Here is an 18,806-nt window from a genome sequence, read left to right as displayed (position 1 = left end):
GAACAGGGTACATTTTTTACACAGTGGCTTTGCAGGTGATCACGTGGATGTCCCAGGGTATGTATTTGAGTCTGGAAGTACCAGAATATAAGGAAAATTAATTAAGCCTAAGGAATTTACAGACAGAACCAAAATAGTAAATTCTACAAGTGACATGAAAACCTGATCTCAGCAGGTTTCTAACTCAACTTTGATATCCAAGAACAGGTGGATATTTCATGGGAGGACCTAATTTTTCATAATATATATGATTATACCTTGGAAGTCTAAATTGAGTGCACCTTTTTCCAAAGGTCAAGCATATATTCTTTGTCTCATGCAAGCTGTGCAACAGTTGGGCAGCAAAACATAAACTTAGATGTGAAACCAATCCTGGTGTCGAGGCAAACTTCAATACCAGATTAAAGCTTAAGGAAAAATCCAGTTTACTCTTCTGATCAGCTACACATAAACCAAATTCATTGTTCTTGACTGAGAATTCCTTCAAGATTTGAAGCTCATTCACAGAGGTAAGACTAAGCCAGTGCGCCCCAGTGCACTGCTCCAGCAGGAAAGACCCCAGCTGGCTGGGGCACTCAGCTGCACGAGGAGGTGGGGCTTGTACCCAGTGGGGCTCCTCGGCCTTTCTGCAGGCTGCCATGCTAAGCAGCAGGCATCCAGGCTAAAGAGGCCAGCTGGGGGTGCACTCCCCTCTCCCCCGTCCAGCACTGCCCAGTCCCTGAGCCCTTCCCCTCTGGGCACCATTTGGGGCCGGGGGGCTGAAGCCACTGCCCAGAGATTCATACCAGGATGCTGCTTACTGTTCTCCTTCCTGTCACTGTCAGGGAGTGAAAGGAAAGCTCCCAGCGCATGTATCTGACACGCTCCCCTGGCTGGAGCAGGGAGCGGAAGGGGCAGAGGAAGGAGTGACCCACATGGTGAGCTTTCCTCTTGGTGTCTGAGGGTGACAAAAAGGAATAGCAAGCAGCGTCTTGGTACAAATCTTGGGGATGGGAGGAGGCAGCTCTGGTCCTCCAGGCCCTCCCTAAATAGTGTCCTTGCCCCTCTACACACCTCCATCCACATACACCCCCAACAGCGTGCCTGGAGCCCCTTCTCACACACCCCCAACCCTGTCTCCTGTAGCTCTCCCCACAACCCCCCATCCACCTCCCCTGCCCTGAGTCCCCCACACTCCATCCACACTTAGTACTCTTCAGATGTGTTCACACTGCAAAGCTATTTCAGGATACTGAGGTGTCCTGACATAGTAACTCTGCGTCTAGGAAACACGCCCAGTATCTCAAAAGATTTTTCGAAATACTGGAGCTGCGTCTACACGTGCACGCTACTTCGAAGTAGCGGCACCAACTTCGACGTTAGGCGGCGAGACGTCGAAGTCGCTAACCTCATGAGGAGATAGGAATAGCGCCCTACTTCGACATTCAACATCGAAGTAGGGACCGTGTAGACGATCCGCGTCCCGCAACGTCGAAATTGCTGGGTCCTCCATGGCGGCCATCAGCTGGGGGGTTGAGAGATGCTCTCTCTCCAGCCCCTGCAGGGCTCTATGGTCACCATGGGCAGCAGCCCTTAGCCCAGGGCTTCTGGCTGCTTCTGCGGCAGCTGGGGATCTATGCTGCAGGCACAGGGTCTGCAACCAGTTGTCAGCTCTGTGTATCTTGTGTTGTTTAGTGCAACTGTGTCTGGGAGGGGCCCTTTAAGGAAGCGGCTTGCTGTTGAGTCCACCCTGTGACCCTGTCTGCAGCTGTGCCTGGCATCCCTATTTCGATGTGTGCTACTTTGACGTGTAGACGTTCCCTCGCTGCGCCTATTTCGATGTTGGGCTGAGCAACGTCGAAGTTGAACATCGACGTTGCCGGCCCTGGAGGACGTGTAGACGTTATTCATCGAAATAGACTATTTCGATGTTGGCTGCACGTGTAGACGTAGCCTGGGTGTGCTATTTCAGCATCCCTCTGCCCCTCGTTGCGGAAGATGTAAGGGATGCCTCGAAACAGCACAATATTTTGAAATTTGGCACTGTATAGACAGTGCCAAATCCCCAAATAGCCTATTTTGAAAGTAACTCAAAATAGGATTTGCAATTTGCACAGTGTAGACTTAGCCCTAGAGATACTGTCAGATCGCAAACCCCTCCCGCAACCCCTGCCTTGATCCCCCTGCATTCAGACATGGGGAGTAACAGAAAAGCACTTGTAAGAAATGTACGTTACTTCCCCCTCTGGTCATTCAAGAAATTCAGCTTACATTGTTCAGATCCCAGCTGAAGCTCCCATTCTATTTTCTAAGTATAGTTATAATGAGAAAAAAGACCAAGTCTGTCTTGGCATTTGTGCTAGAGCTAAATTAGGCTCCACTGTTACTGATTTCTACCTTTCTTTCAATCAAAGATGTACTAAAATACCTGCCTTTTGACTCCCTATATTTCTGGTGTGAAATCTTCTTTCACTTCTGTACACAATACTGGCAAGGCTCAACTTCAAAATAAATTAAGTAAGGACAATGATGCAGCTAACATGTTTGCAAAATCATCCCTCCACTGATTCTGGTTGTTGGTACATCCCTTTCCATTGATCTATCTGTCTTGCTTGTTTAGATTGTCAGTTCTTTGGTGCAGGGACAATCCACACAGCACCTAGCAAAATGAGCTCCCACGAGGCCCCAATATCAGCTGGTCCTTAGGCAATGCCATAATAAACCTTGTAAATAAATAATAACGTTAGCTCAAAGGACAGGGCTAGAAAAAGTTAAAGACCAAACTCACTGAATGCTCTAAATCTGAAAAAAATCAAAAAACACAGTGACCATTTGTGATAGGCTAAAAATGTGCATGATTAAACATTTATTGCACCGAAGCATCAAATGGCCTGGGTAAAAAAGATCTCATGATTGCCCTACACTGATTGTGACTGATTAATTGCAACCCTGAAAGAACATGCATAGGCTTGAATTCTTCTTCAAAGGACTCCATTTTCTACATGTTAGGAACCAGCAGCAACCAAAAAGCCGTAACTTAGTAAGCGCTACTGCTGTTTCTTCAGTTCACAAAGGTAATTAGGAGAAGTAAGAGAGAAGCTATTACTACCCTAACCATCATTAACAGCTTCAGCAGGGACCTTATTTCTATTCTGCAGTTCTTCATCACTGTCTGCCAGCAAAACAACGTTCCTGGAAATCATTTTGCAACAATCAAGCTATGGCAGAAGATTTTTCCTCAATTATTAACTTCTCTGATTGAACTTTGTGCAACAGCTGTTTATTAATAATTCTTAACATTTCTATAGCACTGGTCCTGGAGCAATCTCAAAGGTTTATAAGCATTATTTAAACTTTTAACTCCCAGCTGTTATCTTCATTTTACTGTTGTGAAAAGAAAGGAACAGAGAGAAGAAATGACTTTTCCAGGATCACACAGCAAGTCAGTGACTGGGGAACCCTGACTCCCACACTGGAAAAGGATATGTGCTCAAAAGGCTTGATCCTAAACCCACGGTAGACAATGGCATAGATCTCATGACTTCATGAAGGATCACAGCCAAAAAAGCCAGTGAATGTCTTACCCAGAGCCTGCAGGAAGGACCATTAACTGTGAAAAACTTCATTGTTTAAAGAAATTATCAGCTGTGTCTCTCTGATTGTCTAAGTATGGACAGGAGCCTCATCACCATCACATCTAGGTGCCTTCATGGCAGCACTGTTTAATTTGCATCATTACTCTGCTCATCAGAGCCCTGTAGGTATGTATCACCCAGCCTTTTCCTGCTGCCCCAGGATACATTTGCAAATCAAATGCTCCACTTCTGGTGAAATGTCTTATTCAGTAGCTCCCTGTTCCCAAAGATACTGGGGCTCACCATGGCTCTGAGGAATCTATTCTGATCTGTGTGACAGGAGGAAGAGCCAGGATGTAAGGAAATAACAAGAGTATTATTCCAATGCCCTTTCACCTTCACAGTGAAACACAGTCTATTCCAATAAATATCTAAGCTCAGATAACAGGCCTGATTTTGCCCCATTGAGGGCAGTGGAAATTGAGGTACAGAGTTCAATGGGAACAGGACTGTCCCCCGATTGTGCATTCTATTGTTCTACATGAGCTACCTTGATTTTCTTCATTTTCTTTGTTGAGCTCTTTAGATGTTTCTTTCTCTCCAAAGAGGCTCTTCAGAATCGCATTCGCAATTGGAAGCATCATAGCTGTGGAGGCTGTATTGCTTAGCCACATGGACAGGAAAGAAGTTGTCAACATCATGCCTAAGATCAGCCTGGAAGGCAGACAAATTACATTGAACAGTCTGTGTTTCGCAAGGTCAATTTTAGGTTCCTGCTGAGAAAATCCCATGCCACTGTCTCGTAAAATTTGCAGGTACAAAGCTGGCTGCAGTTAGCTTATCATATGCTAGAGCATGTACAACTGGGAGAAGTGTTAATATGAAAAGCCTGAAGTGGTTACATTTCTCCTCTGCTTCATTACCAGCCAACAAAGCAATGAAAACAACAGGGACATGTGCAGTATTCTTACTTGTGAGCCCTGCTGACCATTTGTGGCTCTGTTTTCTGGCTGTTTTCAGCCCATCCATTGCCAGCAGCACTGACAAACACCATGGGTCCCTGGGCAAGGTGGGAGGAGGACCCTGTGCCACACCCCAGAAGTGGCAGGGCCAAGAGGAGAAGGGATGGAGCCAAGGGCAGTCAGCCCTCAGCACCATCTGGACCACAGGGCTGAGCCTCCCCCTGCCCACTTCCTCACAGCCACACGCAGTCAGAGCAACAGTGCTGTGGTATTCCAAAGGGGCCCCAAGCTCCAGCCTCTGCCAAAGTAGCCAGTGGTGGGTGGCTGGCACTCCAGGCCCTTTTGAAACTACCTTCCCCCCCGTCGGGGGGTAATTCTGTAAATTACCTTGCAGGCTGGACTCCCACTATCATGAGGACCTTCAAGGCAATCCTGCGGTGCAGGTTCCACTCTTCGATTGCTGACGCCATGATTAAACCACTGAGAAAGAGGAAGTTGGTGTCTAAAAAATACTGTGGGCAAACTTTGTTGGAAGGGAGAATTCCAAGAAATGGAAACAAGGTGATTGGCAGCAGTGCAGTGACAGCCAAAGGCAGGGCTTCTGTGCACCAATACACGGCCATCACAAGGATGACATAGAGGCATTTTCCCTCCTGAAGAGACAAAAGGAAACAGAGAGAGAGAAGCTGCCAGCTCTGAAGTTACAAATGAGACTGCCCCCGCTGGTACACTTAACATGGACAAGTCAACAGCGCCCACTTGCCACCAGTGTGCAGGTGTCGGGAAAGCACAGAGCATGTAGAATTTTCCCCTGATCATTCCATTACAGGCAGGATTTTCAGAAAATCATATAATGCAGGGCTGGAGAGGATCCCAGACTGTCAGCTAGCCCAGGGCTCAGTATACCTAATACATCCCTGACAGGTGTTTGGTCAACCTCTTCTTAAAAATGTCAATAACAGGGATCCCACAATTCCCCTAAGCAAATATGTAACTATTCTTATAGTTAGGAAAAGCTTTTTAATATCTAACCAAAAACTTCCTGGATGCAGATTAAGTCCATTACTTCTTGTCCAACCTTAAGTGGAGAACAATTGATCAACAGCTTCATTATAACAGCCATTTATATATTTGAAGACATATCAAGTTCCTCCTCTCATAAACCTTTCCGCATATATGAGGTTTTTTAAACTTTTTATCATTTTTGTTGCTCTCCTCTGCCCAGATCTTCCTTAAAATATGGCACCAAAAATGAACATGATCTTCCAGCTGAGACTTCACCTATGGCAAGCAGAGCAGAACGATTACCTTCTTTGCCTGACATATAATATTTCTTAACATACATGCTGGCATATTAGCCTTTTTTCTCAATTGTATCACAATGTTTGTTCGAGTTCACTTTGTGAGCCACTGTAACCCCAGATCCTTTTCTAAAATTCTACTGTCTAGCCCCAGGGTTCTCAAACTGAAAGTCATGAAGTTATTATTTGGGGAGGGGGGTGTTTGCAAGAGTCATCCTCCACTCCGAAATCCCACTTCACCTCCTGCATTTATAATAACGGTTAATATAAAAAATGTGATTTTAATATAAGATGGAGTCTCACGCTCAGAAGGGGTCACCAGTACAAAAGTTTGAGAACCGCTGCATGGATGATTATTTCACATTTTACAGTTTTGCTTTGATTTTTCCCTTCCCGAGTGTACTCTACACACATCTTTACCAAATTACCTCTTGCTGATTTCAGACCAATTCTCCAATTTACCAAGGTAATTTTGAATTCTAATCCTGTCCTCCAAAAGCGTTTGCAACCCCTTCTAGCTTGGCATCATCTGAAAATTTTATAAACATGCTCTCAACTTCATTATCCAAGTCATTAATTACAATATTGAACAATAGTAGATCCAGCACTGACCCTTGCGTGGACCCACTGGATAGATCCTCCAAGTCTGTCAATTAATTGAAAATAACTGTTTTTTTGTGTACGTAGCAATTACACCTAGATCACATATCTCTTTTTTCCCCTCTGTGGAATGAATAGGCAGTTCAGTACATAGAATCCTTAAGATCCATGCACATCTCAGGTGCTTTGCCACCCACATTCAGTTAAGTGCATGGAGGGTCTGTATCTCTGCCTGAGGGGTGTGTACACCTCCCTTGTAACAAGAGAGACTCAGCTGCTTCCATGCATTATTTTTTCCCTCCCATCTTCTACGCCTACGGATTTTCACAGGAGTGAGAGCAAGAGGAACAAAACCTGGCTGGAATGGGAAGGGAAAAGTGCACTGATCCTTCTACACACCAGCTATAATAAAGCCTCCTGGACTGCATTAACTTTTGCGCTGAACCCCCTCTATATCCTTCAGGGTGACTGGAGGGAGAATGATGGCAAAGAAAACTAAGAAATGATCCACTCGACTAAGAACATAAGAAGGCCCTTACTGGGTCAGACAAAAGGTCCATCTAGCCCAGCATCCTGTCTTCCGAAAGTGACCAGTGCCTGATGCTCCAGAGGGAGTGAACAGAACAGGCAATCACAAAAGTGATCCCTCTCCAGCCTATAGAAATGACATCCATTTCCAGCCTCTAACAAACAGAGGCTAGAGACACCATTCCTACCCATCTTGGCTAATATCCATTGATGGACCTAACCTCCATGAATTTATCTGGTTATTTTTTGAACCCCATCTTGGACTTCACAACCTCCTCTGGCAAGGAGTTCCACAGGCCTACTCTGCACTGTCTGAAAAAAACCTTCCTTTTGTTAGTTTTAAACCTGCTACCCATTCATTTCACTTAGTGACCCCCAGCTCTTTTGTTACGGGAACAACTAACTTTTCCTTATTCACTTTTTCCACACCACTCATGAGTTTATAGCCCTCTGTCATATTGCCCCACAGCACCCCACCCCACCCCACCTCACCCCTTGGTCACCTTTCTTCTAAGCTGAAAAGTTCCAGTCTTTTTCATCTTTCTTCATAGGGCACCTGTTCCAAACCCCTAATCATTTTTGTTGCCCTTTTCTGAACCTTTTCCAATGTCAGTATATCTTGTTATAGATGAGGTGACCACATCTGTACACAGTATTCAAGCTGTGGGAATACCATGCATTCATATAGAGGCAATAAGATATTCTCTATCTTATTCTCTATCCCCTTTTCAAAGATTCCTAGCATGCTGTTTGCCTTTTTGACTCCTGCAGTAGATTGAGTGGATGTTTTCAGAGAACTATCCACAATGTCTCCAAGATCTCCCTCTCAAGTGGTTATAGCTAACCCCTATGTTGTTAATCTTCTGCATACAATGCTGCTCAAATATAGTAACAGATAATGCTCTGGCTCTTCCATCAGAGTTTACAGACTATAATGCAAATATTTTTTTCCCCTCGGTCCAGGTTCCAGAAACCTCACCAGGTCAAAGGACCTTTACATGCCTATTGCCCAATCCTCTTCAGCTTCCAGAAACAGCAACGAAGGGTCCTGTGGAACCTTAGAGACTAACAGAAAAGTTTTGAGCATGAGCTTTCGTGAGCACAGACTCACTTCATCAGATGCTGGTCTTGGGCCCTGCAGACTTCCAAGACCAGCATCTGATGAAGTGAGTCCATGCTCACGAAAGCTCATGCTCAAAACTTTTCTGTTAGTCTCTAAGGTGCCACAGGACCCTTCGTTGCTGTTACAGATCCAGACCAACACGGCTACCCCTCCGATAGCTTCCAGAAAGGATTTCAACTCAGGTGTCATGTTCTCTTGTGGCAGCAGTGATTTAAACTGTTTGTCAACATCCCAAAGACAGAGCTCCAGCCCCAAAGCTCTCAACTGATCAGATTAGATGAAAGCACAGTCCAGCGGACTCATTGTAAAGAGGAGAGTTTTTATTTTCTGCAAAGAACACTAACACTTGCTACATGTTAATTAAGAAATACAACTCAACAGAACACAATTTGTAGTCTAATAATTCACTTGCAGGATGGGAGCAAAAGCCAAGGTTTGCAGATGCAGCCAGGCATGCACTATCGTCCTCTAGTTTGGCAAAAATAGCAATGTTGTATTTTTGACAGATCTGTCATTCTTTGATATACATTAGTTCAGAACAAAAAGCGGATGGACCCCTCCCAAAGTTTTCACTTCAGACAAGGAGAGTTTCTTTTAATAGCACCAACCCAGACTTTTGATTAGAAGAATCCCCAGAAACAGCACCCGCAGCCTCTGAGTCCTTAATGAAACTGAACATTTTGCATTATCAAAGCACTCTTCAAATGTGAAGGAGTGGCACCCTACCAAATTCACAGCCATGCAAAAAGCATCATGGACAGTGAAATCTGGTGTCCTCCCCCAAAATCTGGCCTTTTGTGAGCTTTTACCTGACACCAGGGGTCAGGAACCTGCGGCTCCAGACACTCCTCGATCTGTGCAGCACACATCCTCCAGGGAATATGTAGCAGTGTGTCATCACTGTGTGTCCTCCTACCCACCACACTATTCCTCTATTTTATAGTGCCATTGTACACTGTGCCCAGTCTGCTTCCATCACCCCTTGCAGCCGAGAGCTTTGGGGAATAAGCACATTTAAGTTGGGATAATTTTTGGTAGCAAATACAAACTAGCAAGTGGGTTCTCGTGATGGGGTTGGTTTTTAACCATTTCATGTATCGGAGGAGTAGCCGTGTTAGTCTGGATCTGTAACAGCAACAAAGGGTCCTGTGGCACCTCAGAGACTAACAGAAAAGTTTTGAGCATGAGCTTTCATGAGCACAGACTCACTTCATCAGATGCTGGTCTTGGAAATCTGCAGGGCCAGGTATAAATAAGCCAGAGCAAGGGTGGGGATAACAAGATTAGCTCAGTCAGCAAGGGTGAGGCTTACTCCCAGCAGTTGATCTGGAGGTATGAACACCAAGGGAGGGGAAGCTACTTCTGTATTTAGCCAGCCATTCGCAGTCTTTGTTTAAGCCAGAGCTGAGGGCATCGAATTTGCAGATGAATTGTAGCTCAGAAATTTCTCTTTGGAGTCTGGTCCTGAAATTTCTTTGCTGTAGGATAGCTACTTTTAAGTCTGCTACTGTGTGGCCTGTTGCTAAGGAAGTCTTGGGCAGCCCTGCACTCCCCCAGAGTTGCTTCCAGTTACACCAGAGACAAAACAGGCTCTTCACAGTGCCTCCTGTGTACTGTGGCCAAGAAATACCTTTGTCCTATTGGGCTTTTTCTTGCTGTGGTACCTACTGCGCCTTCTCCAACAGCAGAGGAAGCCAAGCCTTACCTAGCAACCATTACTATGGAAGACAAACTTCCACTAGCTGGCAACTTGAAGGAGGAAACAGGAACAAGGCATCGGAAGAATTGTCCCAGTCCTCTGGTGGAATCTGGATAGCATCAAAGGGCTTCTCAAAATTACAACAGCCTCGTGGGGCTGCCCAATGGCCTGCTGTGCTGCTGTCTACTATAGTCCCACAACCAATATGTCCCTTACTCCCTCACCCACACATACCCATGCAGGACAGACAAGTGGGGAGGGGCTCAATTCCTCAGTTCCTGTGCCAGGGGATTCCACTCCAAGGCAGACCCTTTGGCTCAGCATTCATCACTCTGGCCCTTGTGCCCAGTGCAAAGGAGCCAATGCAGTGATGAGGGGTTCACCTTTGACCACCATTATCTGGCAAACAAATACCTTTCAGCCCAAGGGTTATTTGCAAACTATTCACAATTTGACATTCATACTGTTGTAGTTGGATTCAAAGGTCATGTGGTCTCTTCACTGAGTGGATGAGCACAAACATTGGAATTATATTTCTACTCAGAATACTCTCTGCTTGCAATTATTCTGTAAATCTTCATGTAAAACATTCTGACTGGCAAACAGAGGTTAAATGGCTTACCCCTGGTCACACTGCACATCAGCGGCAGAACATGGCATAGACCCAAGAATCCTAACTGTGTTCTCTCCCATTAGACGTCACTCCCTTCCCAGAAGCAGTGGTAGAACCCGAGAGCCCTAACCACTAGATTTCACTGCTTGTCCTTCTGCATGTGCCTTCTCACTAGTGCGTCATACCCCATTCTTGGGATCACTTCCTCTCATAAACTCAATGCTGCTGGTCCACTAGACTCTATGTACATCACCCACTATCTTTGGTTAGCCTCACGAGTCCTCTGCTGCTACACAGTTTGAAAGTGATTTCTGCTTATTGCTTTTAAATGTGAGAACTGTAACACTTTCATGGAAGCTGTTAAGTTACCTTACTCCACTCAGGAGATATCCACTGCTTCCAAGCCTGCCAACTCCTATACCTTGCTCCTGAGATAGTTTTAAGTTGATCTGTGCTCATTAAGGGATTGAAACTGCCATTCTAGAAGGCACTGAGCATTACACACTTGCTTGGGCCCTTGTAGCAGGCCTGGTTACAGCAAATGCTGCCAAGCCAGGGGACTGTAGATACTCAGTTCATTAAAAGCAGTTGTAACAAGCACTTTGCACACCTCATTAAAAATGCCCCCTGTGCCCAAACTTGCAACACAGTTCCAATCACCTGCTGCCCTTGTTGAGTTTCCTGCAATCATTCACAACTCCCCTAGAGTGGGTCACACGCATCCCAGGCTCTTGGGTTAAACATTTGAAGAATTTCAGCAGCCGCCACTGATGCGGACCCAAGGGACTCCGATGCAAAGTATGGTAAGGGAAATGCACTAACTGAGGAAACCTGGCATCGTGACACTTAATGTATGCCCAACATTTCGCCCTTTCGTTGCTTCAGCCACCACTGAGGGAGCCCCACCAAACCCTACCTTTAAGGTAGGACGTTCTCTTCCCCACCGGTGAGAGTGGCAGACAGAATGAGATGAGGGCCAGTTACCCCAGTCTCTTCCTCCAACAAGTGGACCCCTTCAGAAAACACTGACAAATGCAGAAGGTGCCGTTCATATGTCAGCCCGCCAGGACCCTGCTGTCTGTCTATGTATGTACTTACACAGCTATCTTTACGCACTATCTTTGCTTACAACAGAAGCTATTGCTGCACTACAAGGGTACAAATGCTGATGTTTTTTAACAGCATCCCACAGATATGGAGGAAGGGGTTGGGGATGACTTGGAAGGGGCCTGATTTGACTGGTGAACTTTCAATGCTTCAACAGCTAAAACTATCACCTCTGTCAGCGTTTATCAGGAAAGTCCTAGCCAGGCAAATGTCACCTGGGTACACACCAGTGTTCCCTGTCAGCTGAGCTCTTGTGCCACAGCTCAGGAGTGATTCCGCAGCTGTCCAGCTCATTAGCAGAGCACCCACAGCTAGGTTTTTCTTTGTACTCGTGGTGAACGTTGGAACAAAGTTCACTATGGGCTTGGTGCTCATAATCTTTTTCTGCACATGAACGGGAAGAACAATCCACACAGGGATGGAAAAGGTTAGAGGGAACAGTGGATCATGTCCACTGTAAGTTTCATGAAGGGCTCATACTTTTTCAGGAAGCCTTTGCCCACTTAGGACTTTCCACCAAATTCATATTAAGTTTGCAGTTTCTTAAAATTCCTAATGCAAACCCAGGTGACTCTTTGCACCTTTGACCCCCAAAGCAAACAAGGGCAGACAGCCTTTGTAATTACAAATAGTTCTCCTGGAAAGCCAAACTGGCTGCACATCTCTAGGGAACGTAGAGCCACAGGCTCATGCTGGTTTACTTACGCTGATCAGCCTTCACAATTCCAGTGGAGTTTTTACCAAGTCAAATTTTAAATATAAATAACCCAGTCTCACATCTCGCCCCGGGGACACCCACAGTGCTCGGTGCTTAGGCTGTGTAAGTACATAGATAGACATACGGACTGTAGGGTCCTGGTGGGCTGACATTGTGGCACTGCTTCCAGAGGCCCACTTCCTCACCCAAACGAGGAAGAGCGTCTTCTTCTGAAAGAGTCTTTCAGAAAAAAGCATGTATAGATGCTGCGGGGGCCCTTTGTTTGACAGAGCAATCCTCGTGGTGCTGGATTTTTAGATCTTTGGTCCGTTCTTTCAAAAGAGTGGGGGCTGTGTGGATGCTCTCTTTCTAAAGAACAAATTTCTCTTTTGATCCACCTTTTTTGTGTGTGGACGTGCTCTTTCGAAAGAAGATGTTCCGGACGAGATCTTCCAGAAGATCATCTTCCAAAAGATCACTGTAGTGCAGACATGGCCAGCTAGATTATATGATAAGCCAGTGCATGAATTTGTGTCAGATTTACATTTACTATCTGCACTGTGAGCCTAGATCATAAGAAACTGATTTGAGAACCCCCTTCTCCAATCAGTTAGGTTTCTAGCTGAAAAGTTCTCAGTCTGTCATTTAATTTCAGCCATGCTGTTAATGGTATATGTTTCACAGCCAGCACACATACCTTTTACAGGCAACTGCACCATCTGGTATCCCATCCCTTGGTCTTCCCTCACCTCACCTGCTGAGACTGCCTGGTGGTGAACAGTGTTCTATGTATAACCTAGGCCCTTCTTTTCCCAAAAGCCACGTGTTGCTCAGGCAAAAATAAATACAGTTCCATATGCCAGAATTGAATCTCGCAGGCCTACCTAAGGTTCTTTGCTTGCCAAGGAAAAACGAATCAATTGACAAGGGAGCTTTGGACTCCAATCCCAGGTAGGAGACAGGGCAGGAACCATGGGGTGATTTCTCCCCACTCCTGGAAGGGAAGAGTCAAGAGAGAAGCGTTGGATGATTTCCCCTGCTCCCTGTGGGAATGAGGAGCAGAGTAGGGAGCAACCAGGCCCCAGGCAGGAGCTGCCAGTGGACCTGAGAGACTGGGCTCTCAAATCCCCACAATGTCCCTGTTAGCTCAGTGAAAGTGCTCCTGGTGAGGACAAGAGTAATGTAGGCACGCACCACCACAGTAATTACCGCTGAAGATATAAGACAACCCTAGGTTTGTAGCGTAGGTCAATTTTTTTCAAACTATGTTCTGTGGAACTCGGGGGTTCCGTGAACAACCATCGGTCTGCCGCAAGCATTTGGAAAATTAATTAAAAGTAGGATTTTCTGTTATTAGAACCCGTTACTATACAATATGACTGCTTCATTGCTACAATACCCGATAAAATTACTTCACTTTGGTTTTGCTGTATATGTTGCTGTTTGATTTTGGGTGGTGGGGGTTGGGGTTTTTTTGAAGAAAATTTTAATCTGTGTTCTGCATAAAAAATATTATTGCTTGGTGTCCCAGGGTCTCAAAAAGTTTGAGACATTGGTGTAGACATACTCCAAAGCATGAGTCTGCATTTAGCAAACAACATGCCTCTTCTAACACAGATTATGTGTCTGAACTTACATCAGTGTCAACTTCAAAAGGGAAACCACTAAAAGCTTTAAAGTCACTTGTTCAGCTACAGAAAATAAATGTGCACGCTAATATAATAAGCTACTTACAAGTCTGCAGAAGGAATTAGGTATCTGTTATATAAGCCTATTTCTGCCCTTTGAAACAATCAAAGCATTTTATACATACTTAGAATAGTAACAGAGAGATAGCCGTGCTAATCTATATACTAAGAAAACAAAAAAGCAGCCCAGTAGCACTTTAAAGACTAACAAAATAATTCATTAGGTGATGAGCTTTCATGGGACAGACCCACTTCTTCAGACCATAGCCATACCAGAACAGACTCAATATTTAAGGCACAGAGAACCAAAAATAGTAATCAAGATTGACAGATCAGAAAAGTTATTATGAAGGTAAGCAAAACAGAGAACAGAGGGGCAGAAAGGAGGCATGGTGAGTCAAGAATTAGACTTTAATTGAGTGGGCCATTCTGTTAATGACCTGAAAGTCTGTGTTTTACTGAAAAGGAATGTTCACAGCCATTTGGAAAGTGAGGCTGCTGAACACTCTTTTATATTCAAATTTGACACATTAAAGCATGGTTTGAACCGGGATGACAATTTTCTAGCTCATTATAGGGGCTCTTTTACATACGTTGCTTTATCTAATTCTTGACACACACACCCCACCATCATTCTGCCCCTCTGCTCTCTGATTTGCTTACCTTCATAATAATTTTTCTGATTTGTCAACCTTGATTACTATTTTTCGTTCTCTGTGCCTTAAATATTGAGTCTGTTCTGGTGTGGCTATGATCTGAAGAAGTGGGTCTGTCCCACAAAAGCTCATCACCTAATAAATTATTTTGTTAAAGTGCTACCGGACTGCTTTTTTGTTTTTATATGCACTTAGTAAGACATCACCCAAAAAAGAGTTATGCAAAAGGGAAAGTCTGGCTCTGAAATCCCTAAAGGAGTTCTCTGCTACTGTGTAGTGACAGCCACTAAAACAATGTTCATTGTTTTTTCCTTCTTTCGCGGGATGCATATGGTGACTTTGGAGGTGAAGGTTTCATCTGGCTAGAGCCCTGCACAAAGTCAACAGATTGCACAGTTGTCCCCAACAAAGCTCCATCAGTGCACCTGAGCCATGCCCGATTCTATCCACTGCTGTTCCGTCCAGTACACGCCTGGAGCACAAATGGCCAAACACGCTGACCTGTGCCGAAATTTTGCTGATAGAAACAAAGTCCATTTCAAGTGGCTCTGAGTCAAGATGTGAATTCAAAGTTGAAAGCTTGGCTCTGTTGAAGTCAATGGCCAAAGAATTCCCAAAGACATCAGTAGTGCCTGTTTTTCACCCCCAAGCTCCTAAAGGGAAAGACTAGACACCCAGCCAAGCTTTGTGTGAGAGACAGCTGTAAACATCCTCTATTTCCCCAAAGTTTTCAGCATGCACTGTAAAAACTAGTCACCTGCTCTCACTTTAATCCCAAATCCTGTACTGCAAACGGACTGTATACAATAATTTATACCTCTAAGGGTGGATCTACACTAGCCCCCTCCTTCAAAGGAGGCATGCTAAGCAGGCAGGTCGGAGGAGGCTAATGAGGTGCTACAATGCATATACAGCACCTCATTAACATAACGGCCACTGCGGGAACTTCGAAGCACTGACAGGCAGTGTAGCCACGGGCACTTTAAGTATGTGCCAAACTCTGAAGTTTCCTAACTCCCAAAAAGTTTTGGGAGTAAGGGAGCTTCAAATTTCGGCACATAATTTGAAGCGCCCACAGCTAGACTGTTGGTCAGTGCTTCAATGTTAGGAGCTTCAAAGTTCCCGCAGTGGCTATTATGCTAATAAGGTGCTGCATATGCATCACAACACTTCATTAGCCTCCTCCGACCTGCCTGCTTAGCATGTCCCCTTCAAAGGAGGGGGCTAGTGTAGACACATCCTAAGTGAGTGGCACTGCTATAGGTACCTGTGTAGCCCCACAATATGCCACATTTTTATGGCTGACTTAGAACACTTCCTCAGCTCTCACCCCCCACTATTCCTCCTCTAGTGCACAACACTGATGCCATCTTCATCCCTGAACACACTGTAACAGACTTAAAAGTGGCCATCCATCAATAAGAAATTTCAAAAACAGATTTCAAAGAAAACCTGCAGAGCTACAATTCATTTGCAAACCTGACACTATTAATCCAGTTTTGAACAGGGACTGGGAATAGCTGGACCACTACAAAAACGATTTTCCTGTCTCTTGGTGCTCACTCGTTCTCATGAAGTGGTGCAAAGGGGCCAAATCCACCGACTGAATTAGCCTCCTAGCACCTTAAAGACTAATAATTTTGTTTATTAGGTAATGAGCATTTGTGGGTAAGATCCACTTTTGTGAAGATACAGACTAGCACAGCTACCACTCCAGACTGAATTGCCTTGTAAGCATTGGTCCTCCAACTTGAAAAGGTAATTCCCTAATTTTCATGTACTAGTACATTTATGCTGCCTCTAATTTCCACTCCATGCATATGACCAAGTGGGTTTTAGCCCACCAAAAGTTATGCCCTAGTAAATCTGTAAGATGCCACAGAACTGCTCTTTATTTTTGTTGCTACAGACTATAGGGGCTAGCCTTCTGATACTCGCCACAGATGAAAAGCTCTCTACAAGCAGTAGGTGAGCTAGGGAGCTTGAGTAGACTAGCATATCGCTAGTTCTGTATTTTAGCATATTCCACCCAATTGTAGTTAATTCTGATACACTTCTCGCTTAGTTCAGCCTTGGTCAGTATTCCATCACCCTGGAATGGACTGGTTTGTTTTGGAGTTACAGCTTCTCCACCATCCCACACACAAGGCTCTAGACATTTTCCCAAATATTTAAAAATCACCACACCAGCTCCTTACAACAAGGCACAATTTATCCCACCATGCCAAGGAGCTAAACACAGATCCTCTCCCTGAACTCACTTCTATCCCCAGAGTGAAAAATGGACTTTACAGAATACCCACAGGGACCACGCCTAGAAAACACCCATTGGTAGCCCCCAGAAGATCAACCAGAAGAGAATCTAGCTCGAGTGACTGAGGCATAACCCTCGTAGCAGAGCCACGGAAGAGAGCCAGAGGTAGAAAACTTTATGTTCGCCCTCTGGCCAGACTCTGCTCACAGTAACAGGGCTATACGGCCATGTTGCAGAATGTGACCCGCCGTGTGCGCTGGGGGTATGGCTCATATATCTAATTCCCTCCCGCCCCTGGTGGGGTGTCTGGCCTCTTCTGGGCAGGGGCCCTGCGCAAAGCCGGGCTCCCAGGGAGTGCAGTTCTCCAATGCCACTTTGCCCGCTACGGAGCTGCAGGAACCGTTTGCATCACGAAGCTTGGGGAAGGGGTGGGGAGAGGCGGGGGAGCGGGGACGGGAGGGGGGTCTCGGGAACTTGACCTGCTCGATCGGGGACAGCGCTGCTGGGCCCCTTTTCTTCTTCTCCTGGGGGAGCTGCCGGGCCGGGAGCCGGGAGGCCGGGCTGCCCGGGGAAGAGGCGCGGAAAAGGGCGCATGCACCAGGCTGCGACACGTGCTGGCGGGCTACGAAGAGGCTCGGGCTGAGCACGCGTCGCCGGTGGGTCCACCTGCCGGGCGTCCCCGGCCAGCGCCCCCGGGAAGTTCGGAGAGCTGCGGACACACGCTGCGGGCGGCAGCCGGACTTGTGCCACTGCGACCGCCCCGAGCAGAGCCTGTGGCTTGCCTGGGGAGGGAGTGTGGCGGGCAGCGCTCCGCCGGGGGCAGCCGCATGGCAGAAAGGGGCCCTGGGGCGGAGGGAGGGGGCGCTAGAGGGCCAGGTGGGGCGGTGGCTCTTAGAGATCAGCAGGGGATTCCCCCGGGGCAGGCAGGGACGGGGTTACCCTGGGGGGGAGGCGGGGACGGGGTTACCTTGGGAGCCAGGGACGGGGTTACCCTGGGGGGCAGGGTTACCCTTGGGGGGCCAGGGACGGGGTTACTTTGGGGGGGCGGAGACGGGGTTACCTTGGGGGGCAAGGTTACCCGGGGGGGCCAGGGATGGGGTTACTTTGGGGGGGCGGGGACGGGGTTACCCTGGGGGGGCAGGGACGGGGTTACTTTGGGGGTGCGGGGACGGGGTTACCTTGGGGGGCAGGCTGATGATGATGGGCAGCAGCGCCAGCGGGGTGCAGAGTAACACCAGCGCCCTGCGGATACTCCACACTTTCTTCACCAGGGCTCCGATCGCTGCCATACCCCGCCGCACGCCCAGCCGGAGCCGACTGCGGCCCGGCGCAGGGCCCGCCGCTTTATCCCGGGGGAGGAGAGTTCCTCCGGCGGGAGGGAGGCAGGGCTCCTACCTGGGGGCGGCACGGAGCTGGGACCGCTGCTGGCCTGCCGCCCCCTGCCCCGGACACCCCAAGCCGGATCCGCCCTCCTCTCCCCTCCCCCAGCCCCGCCCCAAAGCTCCGGACATCCCCCGCCCCGCCGCCGGACACCTCCCCACGCGTGACACATACACACACCCGGCTTTGGTCACCGACCCGCCCTGCAGTCCAGCGGCGCTGCCGAGCGCCGCCTCCAGCCCGTCCGCCTGCCCCGGCCACCCCACCGCAGACTGCTCGCCCGCTGCCCTGGCGGCTGGGGCTGGGAGGCCGGCGCGGGTGCCCAGCGGGTTGTTGCCCTTAGGGGCGGGAGCCGACCGGCCGGCCCAGCTCAGAGACCCGCTCACCACCCACCCCGTAACTAGACGGCAGCTCCCTGTGCTTGCGAGTGGGGGGAGAACCGCCTTACAGGCACCCAGCACGGGGGTAAAATTGTCCCAGGCCATTGGGTGGGGGCTCGAGCCGGTTGGTTGTATCCTTGATAGAAAAACCCCACAAAAGTTGAACCCGGCCCCTCAAGCCCCCACCCAGTGGCCTGGGACAATTTTACCCCCATGCTGGGTGCAGTAAGGCGGTTCTCCCGCCTCTCGCAAGCACAGAGTCTG

General features: G+C 47.4%; 1 protein-coding gene across 6 annotated transcripts in view; it reads right to left on the bottom strand.

Annotated features, from left to right (window-relative positions):
- SLC13A3 (solute carrier family 13 member 3) overlaps window positions 1-18,146 on the bottom strand; it is a 48,378-nt gene extending 30,232 nt beyond the window's left edge. Inside the window, exons 1-4 of one of the 6 annotated variants that reach the window (XM_075011328.1) lie at window positions 17,262-17,320; window positions 13,069-13,178; window positions 4,904-5,797; window positions 4,105-4,268 (exon numbers count right to left, since the gene is read on the bottom strand). In XM_075011328.1, the coding sequence (XP_074867429.1) occupies window positions 4,105-4,268; window positions 4,904-5,139 (400 nt within the window). In that variant the 5' untranslated portion in view covers window positions 5,140-5,797; window positions 13,069-13,178; window positions 17,262-17,320. Of the gene's footprint in view, window positions 1-4,104; window positions 4,269-4,903; window positions 5,798-13,068; window positions 13,179-17,261; window positions 17,321-17,960 lie in introns of those variants that run through there. The other 5 variants (XM_075011329.1, XM_075011332.1, XM_075011327.1 and 2 more) reach the window with 5 other exon arrangements.
- Between the last annotated feature and the right edge of the window lie 660 nt (window positions 18,147-18,806).

This window comes from Carettochelys insculpta, chromosome 17 (genome assembly GCF_033958435.1).
Source record: "Carettochelys insculpta isolate YL-2023 chromosome 17, ASM3395843v1, whole genome shotgun sequence".
NCBI classification, from domain to species: Eukaryota; Metazoa; Chordata; order Testudines; family Carettochelyidae; genus Carettochelys; species Carettochelys insculpta.
The sequence above is the reverse complement of the archived record's forward strand: the minus strand, read 5'-3'. Positions and strand labels throughout refer to the sequence as shown.